General features: G+C 40.4%; 1 protein-coding gene across 6 annotated transcripts in view; it reads left to right on the forward strand.

Annotated features, from left to right (window-relative positions):
* The window catches only part of ncoa3 (nuclear receptor coactivator 3), a 48475-nt gene extending 28184 nt beyond the window's left edge, over positions 1 to 20291 (forward strand). For 2 of the 6 annotated variants that reach the window (XM_088338459.1, XM_088338460.1), the window contains exons 4-23: positions 150 to 310; positions 1588 to 1688; positions 1779 to 1953; positions 2040 to 2231; positions 2337 to 2453; positions 5122 to 5265; positions 5403 to 5550; positions 6863 to 7365; positions 8611 to 9572; positions 9667 to 9787; positions 9911 to 10150; positions 10264 to 10476; positions 10557 to 10668; positions 10751 to 10922; positions 12307 to 12678; positions 13349 to 13528; positions 13607 to 13835; positions 14327 to 14516; positions 14594 to 14819; positions 18446 to 20291. In XM_088338459.1, the coding sequence (XP_088194585.1) occupies positions 150 to 310; positions 1588 to 1688; positions 1779 to 1953; positions 2040 to 2231; positions 2337 to 2453; positions 5122 to 5265; positions 5403 to 5550; positions 6863 to 7365; positions 8611 to 9572; positions 9667 to 9787; positions 9911 to 10150; positions 10264 to 10476; positions 10557 to 10668; positions 10751 to 10922; positions 12307 to 12678; positions 13349 to 13528; positions 13607 to 13835; positions 14327 to 14516; positions 14594 to 14819; positions 18446 to 18457 (4570 nt within the window). In that variant the 3' untranslated portion in view covers positions 18458 to 20291. Of the gene's footprint in view, positions 1 to 149; positions 311 to 1587; positions 1689 to 1778; positions 1954 to 2039; positions 2232 to 2336; positions 2454 to 5121; positions 5266 to 5402; positions 5551 to 6862; positions 7366 to 8610; positions 9573 to 9666; positions 9788 to 9910; positions 10151 to 10263; positions 10477 to 10556; positions 10669 to 10750; positions 10923 to 12306; positions 12679 to 13290; positions 13529 to 13606; positions 13837 to 14326; positions 14517 to 14593; positions 14820 to 18445 lie in introns of those variants that run through there. The other 4 variants (XM_088338461.1, XM_088338462.1, XM_088338463.1 and 1 more) reach the window with 4 other exon arrangements.
* Positions 20292 to 26420: the final 6129 nt, after the last annotated feature.

Here is a 26420-nt window from a genome sequence, read left to right on the forward strand (position 1 = left end):
CAAATTGGGCAAGATGTATTTTATTTAGTTGCATGCTTCTGGTATTACGTCTGTTCTGCCCTGCAACTACCCAAACAGTTTACTGCGCTTACTGGCGGGGTGGTGAGGTTGTCTTGGCAACGTTTCTAATCCCCTCGGCGCCCCGGCAGGTGTGACAAACGTCGACGGGAACAAGAGACCAAGTACATCGAGGAGCTAGCTGAACTCATCTCCGCTAACCTCTCCAACATTGATAGCTTCAATGTGAAGCCTGACAAATGTGCAATCCTCAAGGAGACCGTGCGGCAGATCAGACAAATCAAAGAGCAAGGTAGAGGGAAACACAGTGCACACAACAAAACACAGCACATGATAAGCACCTCCCAGGCACGATACGCAATTTGTATCCTCCTTATTTGTATGTGGAAAATTGAAAGTGAACTCGCTTCGGCAAGATGGATCACGCTTCTGCAGAGCAGATGAGGTCGGTCGGTGATGAAGTGGTACTTTTGGTTCAGGGCCAGGCCTCACTCAGATTGACAGCCAGTTTGGCTGTGTCATCCAGGGTAAACGAACACCAGTAATTGAGACCAATGCTCGGTGCTTATGCCGCAAGCCTGTCAGGGACACTGTTGGTCTGTTTTGCCAAACACTGCTTCTCATTTGAGAATATCGAGGAACCTTAGACATTTTCTGCATCATTGCAAATATGATCTGATTAACCAGCCCAGTTACAGTAAACTGGATTTTTGATGTATTCATCTGTCTGTGGCTGGTAAAGTGTTAAGATTATCTTTACCGTTTCCTCCCATTACATTCACAGTCAGCTCCTTAGCTAGTTGACGTTAATCTCCATACGATCAAACAACTGGTTAAATGTATAAGGACATATTTTCCAAGGTTGCTCTATTTTGTATCTTACTAAGCACTTAAGCCCAGAGATTTTAGTACTATATTGAGGGCTGTCAAACAAAGTCTCAGACACATGCTGAATTTAAAAATAGAAAGGTATGTTAAGCATGCAAACGTGACTTGCACTGCCACCTGGTGATGAGAAATAAAATACATTTTTTTGTTGGGCAGGTGTTATCTTTCCAATCCATCACTATTGGACTGTTTTCATTGCACTATTTTATGAAGGGCTTACAACCCAAGGCAGTCTACAAGCACTACCTTTTAAATATTTCTTTTTTTTATTCCTAGAATTATTTTATTATATGTTTATCCTGGAGTGCCATTTCTAATCTTGTTATCAACAATGTATATTATGTTATTATTGCTATTGTTGTATTACAACAGTAAAACAATTATAATTCTAAAACAATATTATACAGTACACATAATATATGTATGCATGTATGTATGTATGTGTACACATATATATATATATTTATTTATATCTCATTAGCTGCATTGCTTATCCTCAGTAGGGTCGCGGGGATATATATATATATATATATATATATAAAATCAGTATTGAAGTAAGTCTATCATATTTTGACACATTTAGTACTAATTGACCTAGAGATCATTTAGTTCAGTTGTAAAATTATTTTCCCTTATTTGTGAGTTTAATTTTTTTCCTGTCGCTGATCAATATTTCCACAGGTAAAAATGCTTGCAGTTCCGATGATGTTCAGAAGGCCGATGTGTCCTCTACTGGCCAGGGCGTCATTGATAAAGATCACCTAGGGCCCCTACTTTTACAAGTCAGCATCCCACTTGAGCCAGAAATGCAATATAATTTGGTCTTCACCTCAAAGTCTGTGTTACTAATGATCTGTTTTTATCCTTTCCAGGCTCTAGATGGTTTCCTTTTTGTAGTGAACCGTGATGGAAGTATTGTGTTTGTTTCGGACAATGTGACACAATACCTTCAGTACAAACAGGAGGAGCTCATCAACACCAGTGTGTACAATATCATCCATGAGGAAGACAGGGAAGCCTTCCACAAAAATTTGCCCAAAACCAATGGTGAGATATTAATTGTACATACAAATACAACACAATACAAAATGTTGCCATAGTCACTCAGTGGCCCTTTTTACCACTACTTGTAGTTCCAAATGGGGCCTCGTGGGCGGGCGAGACTCTCAGACAGAAGAGCCACACATTCAATTGTCGCATGTTGGTAAACTTGGTTCTCGGTCAAAGTCATGGGTTGTCAGAAGACAGGCCCGCTGGACAGCGCTATGAGACCATGCAGTGTTTTGCTCTCACCCAGCCGCGGGCAATGATGGAAGAAGGAGAAGGTACCAATAGCAAACTGTTTTTCCCCCAAATTAAAAAAACAATCAGGCTTGATCTATAATTACTAATGGATTTGAATTATTGTAAAACATTTCTTGCTGTTACAGAATGTCATATTTTATCCTCTACCGATTCAGATCTCCAGTCATGTATGATCTGCGTGGCCCGACGCATCACAGTACCAGAGAGGACAGAGCGGTTTACTACACGACATGAACTGTCAGGTATTCCATCTTTTTTAATTCCTTGTATTGTACACATATGAATTGGCATATTGAGAAATACAGGGCATCTCAAAAATATTTATATTCTTTGAATATTAATTTTTATAATGAATATACAGTTCCCTCTCAAAAAATTTACATATTGTGATAAAGTTCATTATTTTCCAAACTGTACTGATAAAAATGAAACTTTCATATATTTTAGATTCATTGCACACCAACTGAAATATTACAGGTCTTTTATTGTTGTGATATTAATAATTTTGGAACGCAGATCATGAAACGCCAAAAATCTCAAAGAATTGGCTTATAATTAAACGGTGCTCTGAACTAGCTACTGACTTATCATCTGAGTCAACGAGTTAACTCTAAACACCTGCAAATGATTCCTGAGGCTGTTAAAAACTCCTTGTCTTGTTTATTACTCAAAACCGCAATCATGGGTAAGACTTCTGTCACCATTGATACCCTCAAGCAAAATGGTAAGACACAAAAAAAAAATCTGAGTGGTTAGGCTGTTCCCAGAGTTCTGTATCAAGGCACTTTAGTGGGAAGTCTGTGAGAAGAAAAAAATGTGGCAGAAGAGGTGACTGGTTCCTGAGGAAAATTGTGGAGAACGACCGATTCCAGACCTTGGGGGGACTGGGGAAGCAGTGGACTGAGTCTGCAGTAGAAGCACCAAGAGCCACAATGCACAGGCGTTTGCAGGAAGTGGCCTACGTTTGGCGCATTCTCCAGGTCAAGCCACTTTTGTACCAGAAACGGCGGCAGAAACTGCTGACCTGGGCAACAAGAAGCAACACTGGAGTGGAGAGGTGCAAAGTACTTTTTTCAGATGAAAGCAAATTTTGCATGTCCTTTAGAAATCCAGGTGCCAGAGTTGAGAGGAAGACTGGGAAGAATAAAATGCTAAAATGCCTGCAGTCCAGTGTCAAGTACCCACAAACAGGGATGGTCTGGGGCACCATGTCAGCTGCTGGTGCACTGGGTTTTATCAAGGGCAGGGTCAATGCAGCTGGCTATCAGGAGATTTTGGAGAACTTTATGCTTCCATCTGCTGAAAAGCTTTATGGAGATAAAGGTTTTATTATTCAGCACGACCTGGCACCTGCTCATGGTGCCAAAACCATTGGTAAATGGCTTACTGACAATGGTGTTACTGTGCTCAATTGGCCTGCCAAGTTTCCTGACCAAACCCCATAGAGAATCTGGGATAATGTCAAGAGAAAGTTGAGCGGCACCAAGACCCAACATTGGATGAGCTTAAGGCCTCCATAACACCTCAGTAGTGCCACAGGCTTATTGCCTCCATGCCACGCCACATGAAAGCAGTCGTTTCTGCAAAGTATTGAGTGCACAACTGAACTTAAATATTTGAAGGTTGCCTTTTTTTAATTAAAAACATTTTTTTATTGAATGCATGAAATATGCTTATTTGTGAGGAAGGATTTTTGGTTATTCTTTACAATTTTTGCCAAAATCATCAAAATTAAAACATTAAAAGGGTTGAACTACTTTAGCTGTGTGAAATAAATCTTAAAATATATGAAAGTCTGTTTCAGTACATTACAGAAAATAATGAAATTTATCACAATATGCTGGTTTTTTTTTTTTTAGAAGAACCTCTATGTACAGAAATATGCTGGAGAATGTTACCAAAGATATGCCTCAGTGTGTTTGGTAGGAGCTAAATTACTGACAAGACGTATGCTGTGTCTCAGGCAGAGTGCATCTTGTGAAATTGTTCACAAAAAAATCCACATACTTTTGAATTTCTCATTCTGATTTGAAGGAAAAAAAATCTTATGTTCTTCAACATCAATACTTTTAAAATTAAATTTGCCTTAATCATGTACTTTTCTCATATGTACATCTCAAAGGATATATTTTTTGAAACATCTTGAAAACTAACTCACTAGAGTCTGAAAACAGTTGGGTCAAATAAAAAGAATCAGGTTTGTGGGTTGACTGATCACTTCTCGGCTTGTGTGGATCCAGCCTTTAAGATCGCTTTGCACATGAAAACCTACGAAATAAGTTAGTTTTTGTCAAGATAAAAAAAAAAACTAATTGTAGTCCTCTTTCAAAGCTAAACATAAATTGGGTTTTGAAAAACAACCCAAATAAAAACAAGATATTTGGATAATTTGGATTGTCTACCCCAAAACAAAAGTCTCTTTAAAATTGGTAGATTTGTTTTATACGCCCCGAGGTGTTTAATCACCAGAAAAAAATTGGTTGAATTGTACCAAATAAGAGTACTACCCCAAAAATGGCTGGAATGGGCTACAGCACGCCAGCGACCCTTGTGAGGATAAGCAGTGCAAAAATGTAATAGATGGATGTACCAAACAACTTTAAAAAAGGGGTTATTTTGTTAAAAATGGCATAACATTTTTAATAATTTTTTACTAAAACAAAATGCAGCTGTTAGTTTTTTTTAGATCAAAGATATTTGGTTAGAGTATACAAAAACACCTCCCTTGTTTGTGTTTTAAATTTTGTATTAAAAAAAACTTTTGGAAGCTGATTCAAATTGATCAAAGTAGTGGATTGCCCCAATATTGACCAAATTTAGTTTATATTTAACCAAACCGTTTTTATAGTAAAGAGTGCTAATATAAGATTCAATTAAAATTGACACTTTATTTCTGTCCTACAATTTTAGGTAAACTCATTGAAATTGAGCAGCACAGCACTCTTCACACCACAATGCGTCCAGGCTGGGAGGACCTGGTGAGGCGTTGCATACAAATGTTCCTCAGTCGAAGCGACGGGCAACCATGGTCTTACAAACGCCACTATCAAGATGGTTTGTGCTTCATTTTTCATGTTTTCCTAGCCCTTTTTGACACTTTTTAACAGGTTGAGGGTTCACATCTGGGTCGGTCTCCGTTCTAGACGGGTGGAATTTTTATTTTATTTTTCCATTGCTCTGTTCCACAACAGCTTTCCATAATGGCCATGCAGAGACACCACTCTACCGATTCTCCCTCTCCGATGGCACGCCTGTCACGGCCCAGACGCGCAGTGATCTCTGCAGGAATCCGAACACCAAGGAACCACACTCGTTTCTGTCAACTCACTTGCTTCAGAGGTAAGAATGTAATTTTTATCTAATGCATGGTATATTTAGTTTTGTCTGAAATTGTAGTTAACTTGATCAGACTTTCAAAGTTTTTTTATTCATCAAAGATACCAAATTGTGGAGTTGTTTAAAACCAAATGACCTTGTTCATTATGCTATTCTAAATAAAACAACACAAAATTGGTAGTTTCAAACTAAAAAAAAAACTCCAACAAAAGGACACAGTTTTGGTCATCTAATTTTGCACTAAAAAACCTTTTTGTCAAACGCATTTTTTGTTTTAAACTTAAACAACCAAAATACTTATTTTTTTCTTATTAAACAGAAGAACATTTGAGTCAAAATGAATTTGGGGCAAATTAGTTGTTCATAATTTATTCGGGACCAAACAGTTTCAAGTAGTACAGCACATTAGCCTAACACGCAAAAGGTCCCCGGTTGGAGACCGGGTGGAAACGTATGTTGGCCTGAAGAGGGATGGGTGCCACCCGGCTGTACTTGCTTAAGATACACTACAGGAAATGGTGCCCCTATGACCCTAGTGGTTCAGGGATCCATCCAACCAACCAACCTTCTTAGAGGAGCCTCCCTTAATTTGGAGCTTTGTTACCATCTCTTATCTTAAAGTCATGATTGCCACCTCAGTCAGCTCATTTATGATGCGCGTGTAAGTACACGCATTTCTTAGATGCGTTTGTTTTAACCTTTTTTTCCTTCTTTCTTGGGGTTTATGTTGGCATTTGGACTTTACTATTAGCACGTCTTTTTCTACATTCACCATTTCCATGCTACACTGACATCATCCCTGCATGGATGATTATGATGTCACTCTCCAGCACTCCTCCCAGCTCTCATTCCTCGAACCTAATGTGTTCCGCCACCAAACAGCTCTAACAAAAGTAAAAGCAGATCGGCTCAGTCGAAATTAAAGCTTAAGGGCTCTTTGAAATCAAAGCATTGTTAACAAATTAACAGAGAAAGTATTTAACTTTACATATCAAGTACGCCTCAAACGGCGCACCCCACCTTTAATAAAAGATTAATTTTGTTTGAGCCTTTTGATGCCTTTATTTAATAATTGCTTCTAAAAAAAAAATTTTTAAAACCCACCCGTGCTCCAGTGCTTTGACCAACCCCCTGGTTTAACTGTAAAATGTTAATGCTTTGCATACAGTAAAAAAGCACGAATGCACTATTTACTAGTAGCTACAGACTATGATATTCCAAAACAAATATAAAAATTGTATCCTGTTTGGTCATTTAAGTTAAAATTCTATTAGAATTCAACTACTAATTTTTTTCATTTTTAATTTAACTTCAGAGAGCAGAACAGCTATTGCAGCAACCAAGTCGGAGGCATTCGGCCTCAAAGTATGAGTGCGAGCAACCCAAACCAGCAGATGAACATGGTGTCCGCTGGAGGCATGAACATGACCTACGGGCTGTCCGACCAGGGTAACATAGCTCAAAGAGGTGCCGCTCCTTACGGTGGAAGCAACCGCATGAATCAGATGAACCCCATGCATCAAATTAATCCCATGCATCAAATGAACAACATGGGCCCAATCAATTCCATGAATTCAATGAACACAATCAACCAGATGAATCAGATGGGCCACCACGGCATGCATCAGCATCAGCAGCACCAACACCACCAGATGGGTCAGTTCCACTCAGGTGGTTCTGGAGGCGGAGGATACGGGATGGGAATGACTAGTCCCCCACAGGCCAGTCCCGGTATGAGTGGCCCCCCGCACAATGTCATGGGTTCACCCAGAGTCAGAGGAAGTCCCAAGATGGGCGCAAGCCCTTTCTCACCAGGAGGTAAAACTACATGTCTTTATTAATACAAACTCTCAATTACACTACCGTTGAAAAGTTTGGGTTCGCTTGGAAATGTCCTTATTCTTAAATGAAAAGCACAGATTTTTTTCAATGAAGATAAATGAACGTCAAACTAACCAGAAATACACCCTATGTATTGTTAACATGATAGTTGACTATTTCAGGTGCAAATGTATGGTTTTGAATGAAAATCCATATAAGTGTATAGAAGCCCATTTCCAGCAACCAGCACTCGAGTGTTCTAAATGTTAAATTGTGATTGCTAATTGTGTTAGAAAGCGCATGGATGATTGGAAAACTATTGTGCAATGATGTTGGCACAGCCAAAAACGGTTTATCTGGGTTAAAAAAAGCTATAAAAATGACCCTCCTTTGAGGTAGTTGAGTATATGGAGCATCACATTTGTGGGTGGGTGTAAACTTTCAGAACGGCCAGAAAAAGAGAACTTAAATGTGAAACTCGACAGTCCATTCTTGTTCTAGAAAATGAAGGCTGTTAAATGAAAGAAATTGACAAAAAACTGAAGATCTCCCACAAGGGTGTGTACTACTAGCTACTTAGAACAGTACTAACGGGCTATAACCAGACCACTGAGAGAAGTGGGAGGCCAATCAAGGAGATCAAGTAAGTACATTAGAGTCTGTAGTTTAAGAAATACTCTTTACAAGTCTCAACTAGCAGCTTTGTTAAATGGTACCCTCAAATCACCATTGTCAACCGTTACAGTGATGAGGCAACTCAGAGATGCTAGCGACAAAGCAGAGTGGCAAATAAACAGCCATATTCGAGACTGGCTAACAAAAGGGATTAATATGGGCAAAAGAAAACACACCCTGGACAACTGACTTGATTCATAAAAATTTGACTTTTTCATGGAAAACACAAAATTGCCTGAGTGACGCCACACTTGTGAACGGTAGTGTAGATATAAACACATAATTTGTAATTCTCTCAAACCCACAGTAGCTCAGGAGGTAGAGCGATCGTTTTAGGATTAAGGGATCCCAGTTCGAATCCCGGCTTGTCCGTGTTACATGCCGAAGTGTCCTTGGGTAAGACACTGAACCCCCAATAAGCAGGTTAGCGCCTTACATGGCTGCACAGATCACGACCACTATTGGAAAATGTGAAGCACAATGTAAAGCGCTTTGAGAAGTCATTGACTTGAGAAACGCCATATAAATGCAGATCATTTCATTTCAAACATGCTATCTCGTTTTCAGGTATGAATTCTCCCATGAGCACCGGTCACTCGGGTAATTCAGGACCTGGGACCACTACGTTCTCCAGCAGCTCTTTGAACGCTCTGCAGGCAATCAGCGAGGGTGTTGGAAATCCGTTGCCCTCTCCGCTTACTTCTCCCACTACACTCAAGCCTGACAGCTCACCAAGCATACATTCTACCAACCAGCTTACAGGCGCACCGTGCAAGTCCAGCCTCCCATCCCACTGTGACTCCAAGAGCCCTGGTAGCTCACTGGGGGCCCCCGGGGAGCAGCATCCCCACACCCCTTCAAGCGAATGCCCTCCGGACAAACCGGACAGTCAAGCAAGCCGGGAGGGGAATACAAACATGGGTGAATCAAACCGGCGGGCACCAGACAAACCCAACAAGAAGCTTTTGCAGCTCCTCACATCGACGGATGAGCTCACGCCCACCAAACACCCACTGAGCTCTGGACCCAGCTCTACAGTAGATGTCAAAGACGGAAACACCGGCGTCATGAGCCCTTCTTCTTCAACCGGCGTATCGTCATCCACGGGTGGAAGCCGTGCCGCTGTGACCTCATCTGGCAGCGCGGGGCATTTCTCGGGTCAGTCACTTCAAGAGAAGCACAAGATTCTCCACAAGCTCCTGAAAAATGAGAACACTCCCGACGAGGTGGCCCGCATCACAGCTGAGGCCACCGGCAAGAGCAGCTTAGAATCCAGCATGACAGAGGCAGGATCTGCCGGAGGGGGTCTGAGGGGATCTGAATCCAAGCTGGAGCAGCACAGTCCTAAGAAGGAGAAGACCAATGCGCCATTCCTTCACTACTACCTTAATAAGGATGATTCAAAAGAGGGTGCAGATATCAAGCCAAAACTTGAGGAACTGGAGGGGAGAGGAGGTCTGATATCGGGGGTCTCAAGCTCCGAGACTCATTTAATTGATGGCAAGGTCAAGCTTGAGCCTTCTGATGAGGTGAGAGAGATTGAACAGAACCGCCAATCTTATTTTAGCTTCAGAAAATAAAACATTTTGTGAGATATTCTACTTTACACGTCAATGATTTTAGGTGGAAACTTTGGAGACTATCCTAGGAACAAGGAATGTTCCTGGGTTTTTCCCCGAGCCTGATTCCAGAGCTGGAAAAGAAGTCAGGAACAAACAAGGAATGATGCCCGACAGTTTGCTCGGTAAGCCACACCTTACCTATGGCCTTAACGCTTTTCAACAGCTTCAATTTTTTTAAAAGGGTGCTTTAGGAATGACAAATGACTATGATGGTCATTGCTACCATTTTTTATTGTTTGCTTCAGAAGCAGATCGAGTCGCAATCACTCCAGGTCAGCGTGGCCCCTGCCAAAGAGCGCTTTCTGTCGATTCTAAGCCGATGGTTGGTGAAATCACTGTGGGTGTCGGATTGGCTGGAAGAAGAAATGCTGTCTGTCCCACACTCATCAAACAAGAAAACATGGACACGCCAATCCGACCTGGGACAGTCCCTAATGGCTTTCCCGGAGGTCCTGGAGCATGTCCATCAAGAGGACATCCAACAAGTAAATATAGAATAATCTTATTGTCTATTTGAAATTATAGATATTTCTTGTGTGATCAATTTTAGCAGTGTTCAGCAACTGATGGACTTTTGTATTTGATTCTCGTCAATCAGGGGGCATGGTAAGGGGCACTGGAATGCCGCAACGTCCTCCAATGGTGGGTCACGGCGAATGGGTAATGCAAAGAGCAAACACCAGCCCAATGACCGGACCTGGTCACCCGTGCATGGGTCGCTCGGGGCCTATGGGAGGACTTATGATCAACCGGTCCAACAGTGTTCCTGCTAACACGAGGTCCATCTTGCAGCAACAGCTTATGGAGATGGGTATGTCTAGATAAGTGGTAGAGAAAACACACAGAATCAGAAAATATTCTTCAAAAAATGACCCACTTTCTTCACCGCAGGTACTAATGATGGAAATATGAATATGAGCCCATTTGGCGGGGCCCCACCTCGGTCCCCTTCCTGGCCAGACTCTGCTATGGGGATTGAAAGACAGCAGAACAACACAAACAGGTAAAGCCGAGTCTTTCTTTATTGTATACAGACTTTCTTTTTGTGACATTAGCATGTAATGTTTTCTTTCTTTTTGTCATAGGGAACAGTTTAGCAACCCACTCGAGGAACTTCTTGGGCCTCTGACGAGCAGTGAGGGACAAAGTGATGAGCGGGCGCTATTGGATCAGCTGGACTCTCTGCTCAACACAGCTGACATGATTGCACTGCAGGAAATCGACAGAGCCCTGGGCATCCCCGAAATAGTAGGACAGGTACTTTTATGTTTCCGTCAATTACAAAGTTGGACAAAAAATTGTCCCTTTTTTTTACCTGGGTTGCGATCCAAAAAGAACTTGTGAGTTGGAGATGTCTGGCCTGGCATATTTGATATTGGCATACTCCACATTAGATTAAGTCCAAAGAACAATACATTTTTACAAGCCTAAGCATTTATCTGCCACATAATAGTATGCTTTAAAATGTACCTTTTAAACATTTCCCCCCCCCTCTTACCAACTGCTCTCTTGGAAACTGTTTCACGGTTCACCGCTTCTTTAGCCGCATGGGTCGTCGGGGCACCAATGAGGATGCAACTCTGGACAGCCTTCTTCACCGTTGACGGTCCCTGGCCTGTTCTTTGGTCATAACAAAGTTGGCCCAGTCCATTTCTGAATTTTTTCAGCCAAGTTTTTTTTCGGTCTTCTTCTCTTCATGCCCACTTGGACTATGCCCTGGAGAATGATCTTGGTCAGTCCTGATGATCTTGTGACATTGTACAGTTGACAACTATTCTTCGTAGGGTCCAGTTTGCCCTCTGATGGTGTTGCGCACAATTTCTTTTGTCACATGGGATATGTAGCTGATGCCTAGAAGTTTCCTGTAGCATCGCATCTTTATGGCCTGGATTTTCTTTTCCAGTTTTGCTCTGAGAGTCCATGTCTCCAAGCGTAGAAGAAGATGGAACTAACCAACGCTTGCACAAGTCTCATCTTTGATTTCACTGCTATGTTCTTGTCCTTCCATATTGGTCTAAGTCTGGCAAGTGCGACTGTGGCTTGACCTATCCTGGCCATGATTTCCGGTTCTGACCCCTCCCCTGATATGACAGCTGCAAGATACTTAAATGTGGTGACAGCTCACTGTGCTTCCGTGGTGATACCTTGGGGATTGCTGGTCATTACTTTTGTTTTGTTTTTTTGTGCTGATTTCCATCCCATACTGGGTTGATGCTTTGTCCAGTAGATTGACCAGTAATATCAGCAAAACGGGAAACTGTTTAGCCGATCAAAATCCAGAACACAATACACCATGCAAAACCGAGAAGCAGCCAAATGGTGAAACACAATCTGCTACAAAGCAGAGTAAAGGAATAATGTATCGTGTAAACTCCAGTATACTGTTCAAGGTTCACGGATCCCTTATCCGCCTGGATTTCAGCTTGTGGTTTCGGGAGGACATTTAGCATAACTTTACTTGCATGGCTGATAAGACTGATGGTTCTGTAGTTAGAGCATAGTTGGAGGTTTCCTTTCTTTGGCAGCATAACTAATAGCGATTTTATCCATGCTGACTGTCCTGTTTGCCAGATACCTTTGGATCTTTTCATGACAAATATTTGCAAAGTCCTATCTAACTGGTAATGTCTACCTTCTTTAGAACCACGGACCCGAAAGTCATCCTCAGGTCCAGGATCAAGGACAGCCTCAGCCTGGCCCATCGGAAGCTTTCTCTGGTCCAGATTCGACTATGGGCTTGGAACAAAAGCCTGTGTACGGCCAAGGGTATCCTGGGCCACCGGGTCCTGCTTCAATGGGCATGCAACCTGGTTATGGTGGCAATGCCATCCCGAGCCAGTCCCAGGGAGGATTCAACCCCATGATGAATCAGATAGGCCAGCCCGGGAGCTTTCCGGGAATGGGGGCTATAGCGGGCCTGGGTAACCCCCGCGCTAATATGATGAGACCCCGCATGATGACGGCTAACAAGCCTCTTCGGCTGCAGTTGCAGCAGAGGCTTCAAGGACAGCAGGTGATCAAACTCGACCTATAGTTCCTGAATTCTTAAAATATATTGATACTATGGTTATCATTGGCACTGAATAGTGTTAATTGATAATTACCATTTGCCATATTTCTCGCACCAGATTATAAGGCGGCCCCCCAAAAAATATTCATTTTTCATACTGAAAGATTTAAAAAAAAAAAAAAAAATCCACAAGGGGAACAGCTATTTGGTGTATCTGATGATGTATCATACCTTGCGTGTACATTTTTTAGAATTACTTTCTGATTTCTAAATTCCCTAACATTCATTTCTGGCACCATGAGTAAAAATTGTGTGATAATGAGATAAAATGTAATGCATTTTCGTATGTCATCTGCATCACTAGTGGCCAGATGTTTAGGTTTTCAATTGACAACCACTGCACGAATATGGTACTATACCGTTAAATTTCGTGTAGGATCACACACAAGTAAATACTGTATGCATTTCCAATTTTATCCACATACAAAACACACCGGGTAATAAGGTGTACTTTCAAATTTCTGGCCAATTTTAGATGTTTAGGTGCACTTTATAGTCTGGAAAATACGGTACATTTATTGCGCATTTTTAATGTTATGTGTTACTTTTGCAAAGCATTGGCTGCATACAGAACACCTTGGTGGCATGGGTCTTAAAACATCACTTCTGACAGTTTATGAACCAGACCCGTCAAGGCATGAAGATGGAAAGCGCCCCTGGAGCAAATCCAGCCATGCGACCCGCCATGCGGCCTGGAATGCAACCTGCCATGCAACCTTCCATGCAGCCTGGTATGCGACCTAGCATGACACCCGGAATGCAACCTGGAATGCAGCCAGGGATGAGTGGTCAGGTATGCAAGCTAACTTCAATCACCTCATCTATGTCAAATTATTTAATACATACATATATATATTTTCAATACATATAGCCTGGTTTCCTGAATGCTCAGATGATGGCCCAGCGCAGCAGAGAGGTGATGAGAAGGCAGCGTATGATGATGCTAATGCAGCAGCAGCAGCAGCAGCAGATGCAGGCCCAGGGAGCTGCCGCAGGATTTAGCCCGCCTCCAAATGTCACAGCGCCGGGAGGGATGGACAGCGGCATGGGAGGCATGAACCAACCAGCACAGCAAGGATTCAACTACGCAGGGAACTATGGTGAGACAAAGCGTTTTGGGTTTTAAGAGTGGAAGGAGTGAGGCAAATTTCACAGACTAAAAAAGGACATAGCAGTGCCTACATATTCACCTATGACCAATAATAAAGTATAAAAAAGTGATGATCATAAATAAATGGTGGCACCGGGTATAGAAAGTTATATTATAATGCCAATTTTTGAGAAGGTGGCTCGGTTCTTGCAATCCCTACTCCTCGGATAAATATGTCTCTTTACTATTTGGTATTCTTTCTGTTTATTTAAATGATAATAAACCCCCGATAATAAATGATGATAATAATAATAATAATAAATGATTTTTAATGATAATAAAGTCCTCCATAAGCATTCCTGTACATCTCTCGCGAGTGTTTGTGGGGGTCATGTTTTCGTTTCTTTCATTTTGTATTTTTTTAACTTTTTATCCATTTTGTGTGCGTATTTGTCTGTTTATATCTATCTCAATACCGATGTTGTGTTATCGCACGTGCAGGAATAAACCCTCAAGGGGAGCAGTCGTTCATGGCTCCAAATAACAGCCCGCCACAAAACATGATGGCGGGGAGAATGGGAGGTCCTCAGAATAACATGATGTCAGGAATGCAAGGAAATCCACAGGCAGCCTCCATGTATCCGACGGGAGACATGAAGAGCTGGCAGCAGGGTGGGATGCCACGCAAGAGGTTTGTATAGCTCCTAAAAAGAAAATGACAATCATTTACCATTGTCATTAAAATAATATTTTCTTTGTATCCTCCAGCTCTTATCCCCAGCAACAATTTCCTCAACAAGGCACCCAGGGCCAGTTCGGAAGCATGATGATGAACAACCCAATGAGTAGACCCGGTGTGGGGACCGGTGCTGCCGGCCCAGCACAAATGAGCCAGATGCAGAATCAAATGCAGGGCCAGATGCCGGGACCAATGCAGGGCCAGATGGGCATGAACCCCATGGGAATGGGGCGGATGCCGATGGGACCCGATCAGGTGCGCCACGCTTTATTGAACACCACTGTGTTCATTTGAACAAAAGCCGGCAATTAAATGAACAAGGCATTAGAGAACATTTAACATACAGTGTGCAAATGCTCCGTGCTTTACTGTTACATTCCCCCAAAAATTTAATCTGAAGTCGTTATGTTAACGTTACCGCGGGGGAGGACATTTTATGCCTGGGGTGCATTTTTCAGCACAACACCGGGTAGAGTCCATGTCGCCTCTTCGTTTTTTTTTTTAAATATACCCTTCGTATTTGTTATGTGAAAAATAATATATATTTTTTGAACACAAATATATTGATTTCAGATACTTCCTTTGGTTTCATCCATCTGGCGTTTGGACCTAGTATCCCGATTCTCCATATTTTGTGTCTACGGCAGGGCCAGATCTTCCGTTAAAGTCTGCACTTTTCCCGTTCAAGTTTTTATTTAATTTTTTAAATAAATACCCAACATTGCTTACAAATGGCGTACGCCTTGTTTTGTGCGTACATAGTCTTTTATACAGCGTTCCTGCGGATCCATGAACAGTCTTAAAAGGTATTGAATGAATTCTCTTAAAAATAGGCCTTAATTGGCATTAAAATATCTTTAATCTAATTTTCAAAAGTCTTTAAAATGTGAACACATTATCCATATTTGTTTGAACTTAAAAGATTTGGTAAAATGTAATTTTTCATGCAACATGATTCAAATTCTTTCTAAATGTAGAAGAGTTCTTTGGAATTAGTAGTTATTTATGGTTTTCCATGTCTAAAATTTTGGAAGTGCTGTGTTTTCAGATGGAAAATTTTCAACTGGACCAAATTGTATTGTATTTATTTATTCAGCCAGTATAAACCATAAACATGATATAGACAAGAAATCATTTGACACGCGAACACTCAATAATGATAAAATAATAGATTTAAACGAATAAAAAGAATAGAGTAAAAAATATATTGTAGTGTATAATACAACTGTGGGTTTTCATTTCCTGTTTTATGTCTATACAAGGTAATTATATAGAATAGTTTAAAAAGAAAGAATATGTAAAAAACAAGACTAGAGTAGAATAGATCGGAGGAACGCCGTTGGCATAATAATACTATACATAATAACCTAAATCAATTCCCATTGAACATACGGATAGCGGAAGGGTAAAAACTCTTTAAGACGTGAAGTCTTGCTCGCAATGGAGCGAAGACGGCGACCTGACGGCAAGTAATACAAGCAGGGTGACTGGGATCGTCTATAATTTTTAGTGTCCGTTTTCTAGTTCGATCGATGTAGATACTTTGCAGGGTCAGGAGGCCAGTACCTATTATTTCCTCTGCCGTCCTCACTACTGATTCCAGCTTTGACAATTCTTTCTGATTGACGCGACCAAACCAAACTGTGATTGACCTAGTTAAAATGGATTCAATGATGGCACGCTAAAAATTGACTAGAATGGATTGACTGACTCCGAATGATTTGAGTTGACGAAGGAAGTAGAGCCTTTGTCTGGCTGACTTTAGAATATCAGTAGCGTTGACAGTCCATGTGAGGTCAGCTGACAAGTGAGTACCCAGAAACATGAATGAATGGACCAGTTCCACCTCACTACCATTAATTGACAGTGGCACGTGCGGGGGAGGCTGAGTACGGAAATCTATTATCATCTCCTTAGTTTTACCTACATTCAATAACGGATTACTCTCATGACACCAGGTGGAAAGTGAATCAATTTCTGCTCGGTATTCAGTTTCGTCTCCATTTGAAATAAAGCCAGTAACCGTGGTGTCGTCTGCATATTTAGCGAATAGTGAATGGTCAGAATTGGGTTGACAATCATGTGTGAATAGGGAAAACAAAGTTGGAGACAATGGACAGCCCTGAGGCGTAGCAGTGTTGAGGACAATAGAACATGAATCTTTCTCACCAATGCGAACGGACTGTTCTCTATTGAGAAGGAAATCTAAAATCCAATTTGATTGTAAAACGGGAAAATTTAGGTCATGAAGAAGTTTAAAATGCAGTTTAGAAGGAATGATAGTGTTGAAAGCTGAACTAAAATCTATGAATAAAACCCTAACGTATGAATTCCTATGCTCAAGATGACTTAGAATCTCATAAATACAAATTGAAATGGCATCATCTACACTTCTATTAGCACGATATGCAAATTGGTACGGATCTAGATTTGATGGTAGAAAGTACTTCATGAATTTCAATACGATCTTCTCGAAGGTTTTCATGATCACGGACGTGAGTGCTATGGGTCTATAATCGTTCAAACATGAGACATTGTTGTTCTTCGGGACCGGTACAATTGTAGCGCGCTTCCAACACAAGGGTACAGTAGCAGAACTCAAAGACCAATTGAAAATCCCAGTAAAGACCGGGGCTAGCACACTCTTTGAGAAGGCGGGATGAGAGTTTATCGGGGCCTGGTGATTTTCTCTCTTTCAACATCCCGAAATCACGTCTTACCTCCTCTTCACTGATGATCAAAGGATTGTCGTCCTCGGTCACCGGGGCCGGCACTTGAGTACTACTATTGTCCTTGTCAAATCGGGCTTAAAAGTCATTGAGCTGATCGGGTAGAGTAGCGTCCGCATTACCAATAGTCTTCTTTGGTCCTTTGTACTGAGTTATGAGCTTCATGTTTGACCATAGAGCTCTGGAGTCCTGAGTGTCGAATTGTACCTCCACCCTATCGCGGAATGAACGTTTGGCGGCCTTAACACCCTTTGTCAACGCTGATTTCGCTTGGTGGTAAGCGTCGGGGTCCGAGTCCTTGTGTCTATAGGCGGCGTCCTTGGCAATGATCAATTTCCGGATGGACTTGTTGAACCATGGTTTTGAATTGGAGTACTGAGTTTTGCTCCTGGCAGAAACGTACCTAATCAGACACCGTGTTTGAGTACTTCCCAGTCCGTGCACTCCAAACATCCGCGCAGTTTATCCACATCAGCTGGTGACCAGGTCAGATGGATACATTAGGTAGGTGGAACTTGCTTGAGCTGACTGAAGTTGATAGAAAAATAAAATAAATATTCGTTTAAAATTGCCTCTGATCTGTGTGGTGATTTTTTTTTTTCCCCGTTTCATTTGTGGGTTTTTTTGTCGAATTGGTCCAAAACTTGGTTTCAAAAGGCACGAGAAAGTCTTTAGTTGTAGAAATCCTGTTTATAGATGAGGCCCCTGGTCTAGTGTAGATTTCCAATCCACGTTAAAGGAGTCTGAGATGCCTTATCTCAATCCCTCTTTGAAATTTTCACAAGTAAATTCGTGTTTGTCACAGGTTTTTCGCATTATATTGTTGTTCGAGAGTGAGAAGGGGGATGTTAAAAGAATAATTTCTCAGAAACTGTAAAATACTGTATATAACGTGATCCAATAAATGTGGTCATTTTTTAAATGGATCAACAAACGATTGTTTTAATGATGCAGGATATGACCATTTGTTTATATGATTGATTGAAGAGGCGTCCAAAGGGATTTTGGTGACGGGTCCTTGATAAGCTTTTGGCTTCTACCTGTCATCCCTTTCTTCTTTTCAGATGATTTGTTCATTCTGTGATGGGATGTTTGTTGCAACATGATTGAAAAATACAATAAGTCCAATTTATTTTTCTCTTTTCTCCACAGAAGTATTGCTGAGTACTCAAGTCACAGGCCCCCAGAACACTCCCGCATTCTCCAACATTAAGCGTAACATGGACACATCACACCACTCACCGAGGACAAGTCAGTGCCAGGTTTAGCGGCGCAATTTTAGGTGTCGAGCAGAAAAACGGAGGAGCGAGGGTACAACCGGCTCTGACCGCACTTTACCTGGAGGTTTCTGTATGGGAAAACAAAGATTGATGCAATATTTCCTCATCTGCGCAGCCTTATAAGCAATCGGATGCCTTCACAACTGTGGGTTTCATTTCCTGTTTTATGTCTGTTTTTAATGTAATGGGAAGCAAAAAGCACAGTTTCTCGCCGTATACAGATCGGAGCAATAATGTCCATCTTTTTGTCTGTAACTGAGCATCTCCACCTCTGTTTGAAGCATAACAAACGGTACTGCAGTATTAAGATGTCTCAAAAACATCATCTGTGAATATGAATTGTAAATATTCTGCAAAAAAATGTATCAGACATGATTTTAAAGGCCTATTATTGCACAAAGAATGAGACTGTTTTTTATTTGTTCGGGGTCTAATTTGCGTATTTTGTTTGAGGACCTCTACAAATATTACAGGTCTGATATGAATTTGTTTCATTATAAACGCTGACTTTTTATTTTCACAATTGAGGGTATTTCATGTCTTAGCAAGGCACTTTTAATTGTGACAGTGATCTAGGTACCTGAAAGTTTGAGCTCTAGGTCAGGTGAGCTGTCTTTTTGGACTGCCGGTTACGTAAAGACAACAGTCCACATCCCTGGCCTTACATTGACTATGTTTACATGCAGGCAGTAAACTTATTGGAAATGGAACATAGCGCAGAGCATAGGCTTACATTATATATGAATGGATACAACGGTGACATCTACTATAATGTATATAGATGAATGTACCTGTGTCATTTTTGCCAAGGTGCGGCCCGAAAGCGTAGAATATACATGAGGTTTTTGAGTAAGCCGGAGCATGTGTTTGATCTATCTCTGCACTACAAGTCCCATGATGGTTTGCAGCCTAAAATATCCTAAATGATGGAAACTGCTCGTGCGCTTAAACTATTATAAAATGATTGGATTAACTCAACTATTGCAAACAGAATAACACTTTAATCAAATTATTGCGCATGTTTATGTGATTTTATATAATTTGAATACTGGCAATTTTATTGCCTGCATGTAAATGTACCCAGTGTTCTTCTGGTTTCCTTTTTTATTTTTGGAAACTGTTTTGTCATTTTCCTTCTGGACTCTCATTCTGCTTAATCTACCTTTTCAACAAGCGCAATCCAAAGATATTTTTCCACATCTTTGTATAGTTTCTAAGGTTTTACGGGGTGTACATTTTTTACGATATACATTATGTTATTCGGATGGTAAATGGGTACATATGATACACCTGTAAACACATATGATGGTTATGTATTTTAGTCCTAAAAGAAATTGTAGTTGTTTGGAGCTCTGAGCAAAAAGGACTATGGAATTTCCCAAGCTGAAACCGAATTTTTTTAAATAAAAGTTCACCGCGAGACATATCAACTGCTCATCTACAACTGAGTTCTGTGCCCGGATGTTGTTCCTCTTGGGCGGGAGAACTTTGTAACGTTAAAATGAAGTGTCCCGAAAAAGATCAATGAACATTGTTTTCCCCTATCTTTGGGATTTGAATAGCTGTCATTTTACAAGATGTATATTACAGGTTTTTGGTTCCCAGTTGATGTCGATATTGATGTAAATACAAATTTCTATTTAAACACTTTGATTGTGAACTTATCGGCGAGCACATCAGCTGGTATATAATGTTTACAAAATAAACCAGAGAAACCATCGTGTGTCATGTTATTGTGCATGAGATCATTGGTTGACTCAAGTCAGATTCGAATGAATGAAATTATTTTCAAACGCGTAAAGGAAAATAGGAAATCACGGTGTACATGCCAGGGTTGTAAAGGTTTTTCAAATCTTCAAAAATGTTTTCAAGGATTTAAAAGTGCTTGAAATTTGGGTAAGGTGCTTGTAAAATTGTCGTGCTTCTCAAACATTCTTCATAAAACACTAGACACTGCGTTCAACGTGGATTTGCTTTCTTAACAGCAGTTGGCATTAGTTCTTATGACATTGTCACTATAGGAAAGCTACATGCTACATTGTGAAATTTGTATTAGTGCAAGGATCGCGCATCAAATGTGGGCGTTTATTTTGGGCCATGTAAAAAATGATTGTCGCGTTTCCCAGTGGTATTTGGGAAGAACTTCCTGCAACTGAAAATGTAAATTACTATCCAACACTTAAATGAGAGATTTTATTTTAAAAACATTTACACACGCATTGATCAGCTGCACAAATATATTCGCGATGCACTCAAGATCAAAAAATCATCTGTCTTGAAAAATGGACACGCAAGTTTAAAAGTCGCACATGTAAATCGCAGATTTATCTGTACCTTTAAAATACGTTATCCAAGTCTAATTAATTTTAATGGTACTAGAGAAATTGGAAATGATAGCTTTGACAGTCTTTGAAAAGTGCATGAATTTGGTCATAAAAAAGGTGTACGAAGCCTGACGTGCAAAGTTCATGAGCAATATAACGAACCCAACATTTACAGGCCTTTAATTTATCAAGAAATATTTAATTTTATTAAGAGACATCCTCTCAAAATTTTGTTGCCACAATTTCTGTTTTTTAAACTGGATTCCAGCATAATTTTTGGTCGATAATCCCACACAAAATGTATTTTAGTTCAATGACTATACCATTAACTGTAATCTCTTGTACTTTATAAAAAATGAAAGTAAATCAATAGCAAATCTAAATAAGCAAAGTGCGTGAATGTGTTAAAAAAAATGAAGGGTCTTTGCAGCAATTCTTAGTCTTGCGGTTTTAAAGAATAAAATGACTATGAAAGTGCCGCAAGAGGGTGCTACCTCATTTCACACCATAAGTCATATGTTACATGACAAAATTGCCTTAATGATTTCAACAAAATACCACAGAACTGTAAGTAGACCATCCCTAAAAAAATGATAGCCTCGATTTATGATTCAAAGTACCTCCATGAGTGACGAATAGCAAATGTAGTTGCAATTCTCAATGCTTTCCTTTTACCGCAATACTCACATATGACCACTAAATGGTGTTACTACTTTGCACAACTTACGCCAAATATTAGATGAAAAATTTGCTTTAATAATTTCAGCAATAAAATACAGAAAATTCAAGTGAGTTGTCCCTAGATAGTTGGTAAAGAATCTAAAATACAAGTATTTATTAGGTGCGTGATTGGCCGTATAGAAATTATCAAACTTTCAATCTATTTTAACATTTAACTGCAACACTCACAAACGACCGCTAGAGAGTGCAATTTCCCTGCACAAATCACATCGTATATTAAATCCCGAAATTGCTGTAATAATTCCAGTAAAATAAGACAAATTTGTTGAAGATATGGGTAAAATTTCCCTGAATTGTCCATAGCTAAACTATAAATTTAAGGTAAATGTTTGAGTGTGTAAAAAATATCAAATGTTGTTGCAGCAATGCTCATTTAATTTAGCCTTCAACTGCAATACTCACCATTGTTTCAATGATTACAGTAATAAATTATGGGGGTTATCCAAGTTTAAATTTGAGTGAGTGAGTGAGTTGGTCAAGTCAAGTCATTTTTATTTGTATAGCCCTTAATAACAAAGAGTCTCAAAGGGCTGCACAGGTTTTTGCACAGACTATTATTATTACAGACTATTATTACACCATCCCCTGATCTGAAACCAACATGAGGGCAAGGAAAAACTCAACCTTAACATGAGGAAAATTAAGAAACCCTGAGAAGGGACTGCACATGTGGTTATCCCCCATTCAGGATGACCAGGCTGCAATGGATGTTGCAATGACAAATAATACACAGATATTGTCAACAAAAAAATATACGTTAATCATATGTTATAGAGTAGAAGTGTGTTTTAAGCTCAGATTTAAATATTTCCACTAAGGTTGCAGATCAGATCTCAGGGGGAAGAGCATTCCACAGCACCGGTTCCCGGATGGAGAACGCTCTCGAACCTGCGGAACTCTTCTTGGCTCTTGGGATCACCAGTAGGCCAGCGCTTTCAGAACGAAGGCTCCGGACCGGAACATAAGGGGAAATTAAATCTGAAAGATATGACGGAGAGTGAGTTGGAAGTGATGTGTGAGTGAGTGAGTATGAAGATCAGGTGTTGGGGCAATTTCCTATCTACCAGTATTTAGCATTTAAATGCAATAAATGATAATATAGTAATATAATATAATATCCGCTAAAGCCAATGGGTATTACTTCCATGCACACGTTTTGTCATACAGTTACTATCTAGAAGTAGATGACGAAATGTATTTTCTAATTTCAGGAATAAAATACTGAAAATTCAAGAATGGCGTACCCAAGTAGTTAAATATGAATATAAACTATGGATGTATGGAAGTGTTTTTATACAGTATAGATCCATACCTGTCAACCTCAGCCAATTACTCCCTTATTAAAGATTGCAATTGCCCTTATTAAGCGATAATAACTATTACATAACACAGCACCTTTTTGCTCATAGCAAGGCAAACTGTGTAGAATAAAAACAAAAATAATTCGTGTAAACAAGTGTTTTTACCATGTAAATAACAAGAAACAATTCTCTCAGCACATCTCCTCGTTATTTCCCTAGTTGCAGTATTATTATTATTTTGGTTTGGACAAATGTATTGACACTAATAACAGAAAACAAACAGTGTGAGGTTTGAACAACCCCTCTTGACAATCTCAACAGTAGTCAAGCACATTCACAATATTATATTTCAATATTATTATTATACATAGCAATATATCTATTTTCCCTGTACGTATTGTTATACTGGGTACACAATTGAAATGATGAAAAAAAGACGTATAAAATACGTATGTAGGTTGGATGACAAAATTGCTTTAATACGTTCAGTAATCTCATCTCATCTCATTAGCCGTACCGCTTATCCTCAGTAGGGTCGCGGGGGGCTGGAGCCCATCCCAGCAATCATCGAGCAGTGGGCAGGGGACACCCTGAACTGGTTGCCAGCCAATCGCAGGGCACACAGGGACAGACAACTCATTCGCTCATTCACACCTAGGGACAATTTGGACCGGCCAATTCACCTGAAATGCATGTCTTTGGAATGTGGGAGGAAACCGGAGTGCCCGGAGGAAACCCACGCAAGCACGGGGAGAACATACAAACTCCGCACAGAAAGTCTGGAGCTGGATTTGAACCCACGACAGGTTCCCATGACATGAACTGTGCCGCACAAGTGCTAACCACTGCGCCGCCGTGCTGCCCACGTTCAGTAATACAACACAAAATTTACAAAGAATTCAGGTAAAAAAACAGAGATTTTATGATATAAATTCAAGTAAAATAAGCGAGTCAATTCGTGTGTAAAATAATTATAAAATGTATTTACCATTTAAATACAATACTCAAACTTTACCGCTAGAGGGTGCTACTTCCTTGCACACAAAACCCGCCATATATTAAATCGCGAAATTGCTTTAATAATTTCATATAATGCAAAATATACAGGACAAAAATTAAAGTGGGTTTAAATGGTTAAAATAAATTTTGTAATATACAATATTTATACAAGGTAATTCCGTGAGTGAGTGCGCAATTTATCAGCTGTACTCACAAATAACCACTAGAGGACGCCACTTCCTTGTACAAATCACGTCATAGATTTAGATGACGAAATGGCTTTAATAATTCCGGTAGTATCATACAAAAATCGCGTAAACTGTCCGTTAATACTCGATAAAGAATCAAAGTGTAAATTTAAGGTAATTCCGTGAGTAAGTGTGCAGAAATATCGAATGTGGACGCAGCAATTGTGAATGTATTTACCCCCCTTCTTCCGTCTCACTCTGCGTGTGTGCGCGTGCGCGTTGGCCGTGTTCCCAGCCCATCTGCGGCCTGGCCCGCGGATTACTGTTTGTTAATGTTTCAATCAGCTGTGTGTTGAGGAATGTGGAACTATTTAACCTGAACTTCCCCAGGTGTGCCGCGGCGCCGCTCAGTCTGGGCCCCGGCGCCCTCCCCCCTTTGCCTCCTCACCTCCCACCCTCCAGTCTCTCCCCCCTTTCTCTCCCCCCCTTCGCCTCCTCCCTGCCCTTGGCACAAAGCTATCGCGCAAACACAATCGCACCGCTGCGGCCACTAGTGATGTGAAGGCCGGCTCTTTTTTTTAGAGAACTGGCTCTTTCGACTCGGCTCACTAAAGGAGAGAGAGAGAGAGAGAGAGAGAGAGGGAGAGAGAGAGAGAGAGAGAGAGAGAGAGAGAGAGAGAGAGAGAGAGAGAGAGAGAGAGAGAGAGAGAGAGAGAGAGAGAGAGAGAGAGAGAGAGAGAGAGAGAGAGAGGGAGAGAGAGAAAGGTGAACAGAAAGCGGGAGAGATATAGACAGAGTGAAATAGAGAGGGAGAGAGAAAGAAAGAGTGGGAGAGAGAGAGGAGGCTGGAAAGAGAAAGAAGATAAAAATAAACATAGAGGGAGAGAGATATAGAGAGACTGAGAGACAGAGAGAGAGAGAAAGAGGAAGAGAAAGATAAACAGAGAGGGGGAGAGATATAGACAGAGTGAAAGAGAAAGGGAGAGAGAGAAAGAGAGATAAAGAGAAAAGAGAGAATGTGAAAAGAGTGAAAGTAAGAAAAATATGTAGTGAGGCGTTAGAGAATAAAAGAAAAAGAATGAGAACAAAAAAAGAAAAAAAAAGAAAAAGACATAGAGAAAGAAAAAGAAAGAGTTGAGATAAAGATATAGAGGGATAGAGAGAGAAAGAGAGAATAAAGAAACAAAGCAAGAAGAGTGAAAGTGAGAAAGATAGAGTGAAATAGAGAAAAAGGCAGAAAGTGGAAAGACAGAATGAGGGAAAGAAACTGAGAAGAGGGAAAGAGAGAGAGAGAGCAAAACATGAGAAAAAGATTAAAAAAGAGAGAAAGAGAGAGAGAGAAAACTTGAGTGAAAAAGCGTAATAGAAAAAAGAATGGAAGTAAGAAGGGAGAATGAAAGAGTGAGAGAGAGAAACTGAAATCTTAGAGAAGTTAGAAAGAGGGAGAGTGAGCGACAGACACAGAGTGAGAGAAATGGGGGAACAGAAAGAGAGACGGAAGACAGAGAAAGAGATAGAAAGAGAGAAAAGGGGAGAACGAGCAAGAAAAGGTGTTAGCCAAAGAGAAACAGAAAGAAAGAAAAAAAGAAAGAAAGAAAACGAGAGAGACTCTCCAGAGAGCCGGCCAATTATGCCGCTTTATTCGCGAACGACCCATTGCTGCCTTCCTCCTCCGCAGCTGCGCGCATCGCACCGCAGGGAGAAATGAGAAAAGCATTTCACCAAGGGACACGGAATCAATCTTCCAAGCCATCTCCAAGTCTCATTTTAAACCCGAGTTAGTTGATTTACGGCACAACACATTCGAAAAAAGCGAGTTGGATTGGAGGAGAAATTAATTTAAGAGATTTAAGAGACGGAAAAAGGGTCGCCTCGGTTTACGATGACCTCGATTTACGAACACGTTGAATTCTTGTTTTATTGTTTTTCTTGTTTTTATTGGATTTAAGTATCTACAACCTTGTACAAAGTTATTCTGATCTATAAACGTGCTACACCTACCAATTAATCTCATATTAGGGTTTATTAGGTTAACCCTGCCATTTGTACCTTTTTATTCAGCTTGTGAATAAAAACAACATTTATTTTTTTCTATTGTTCAGGACATGTTGTAACATTTAGAATTATATAAAATATAATTTTAGGGATTTTTTGTGGGTCATTTTGATGCTTGAAATGAATGAATGCAATGTAAATATTACAGGGGGACCTTATGGACTTCTTGTTGCCCAATTTTCAAGTACATAGTACTTTGTAAATAATGGTCAATGTATCAGCCTTTTTTAACATATGTT

This window comes from Urocampus carinirostris, chromosome 6 (genome assembly GCF_059441175.1).
Source record: "Urocampus carinirostris isolate Australia breed hairy pipefish chromosome 6, RoL_Ucar_1.0, whole genome shotgun sequence".
Taxonomy (NCBI): domain Eukaryota; kingdom Metazoa; phylum Chordata; class Actinopteri; order Syngnathiformes; family Syngnathidae; genus Urocampus; species Urocampus carinirostris.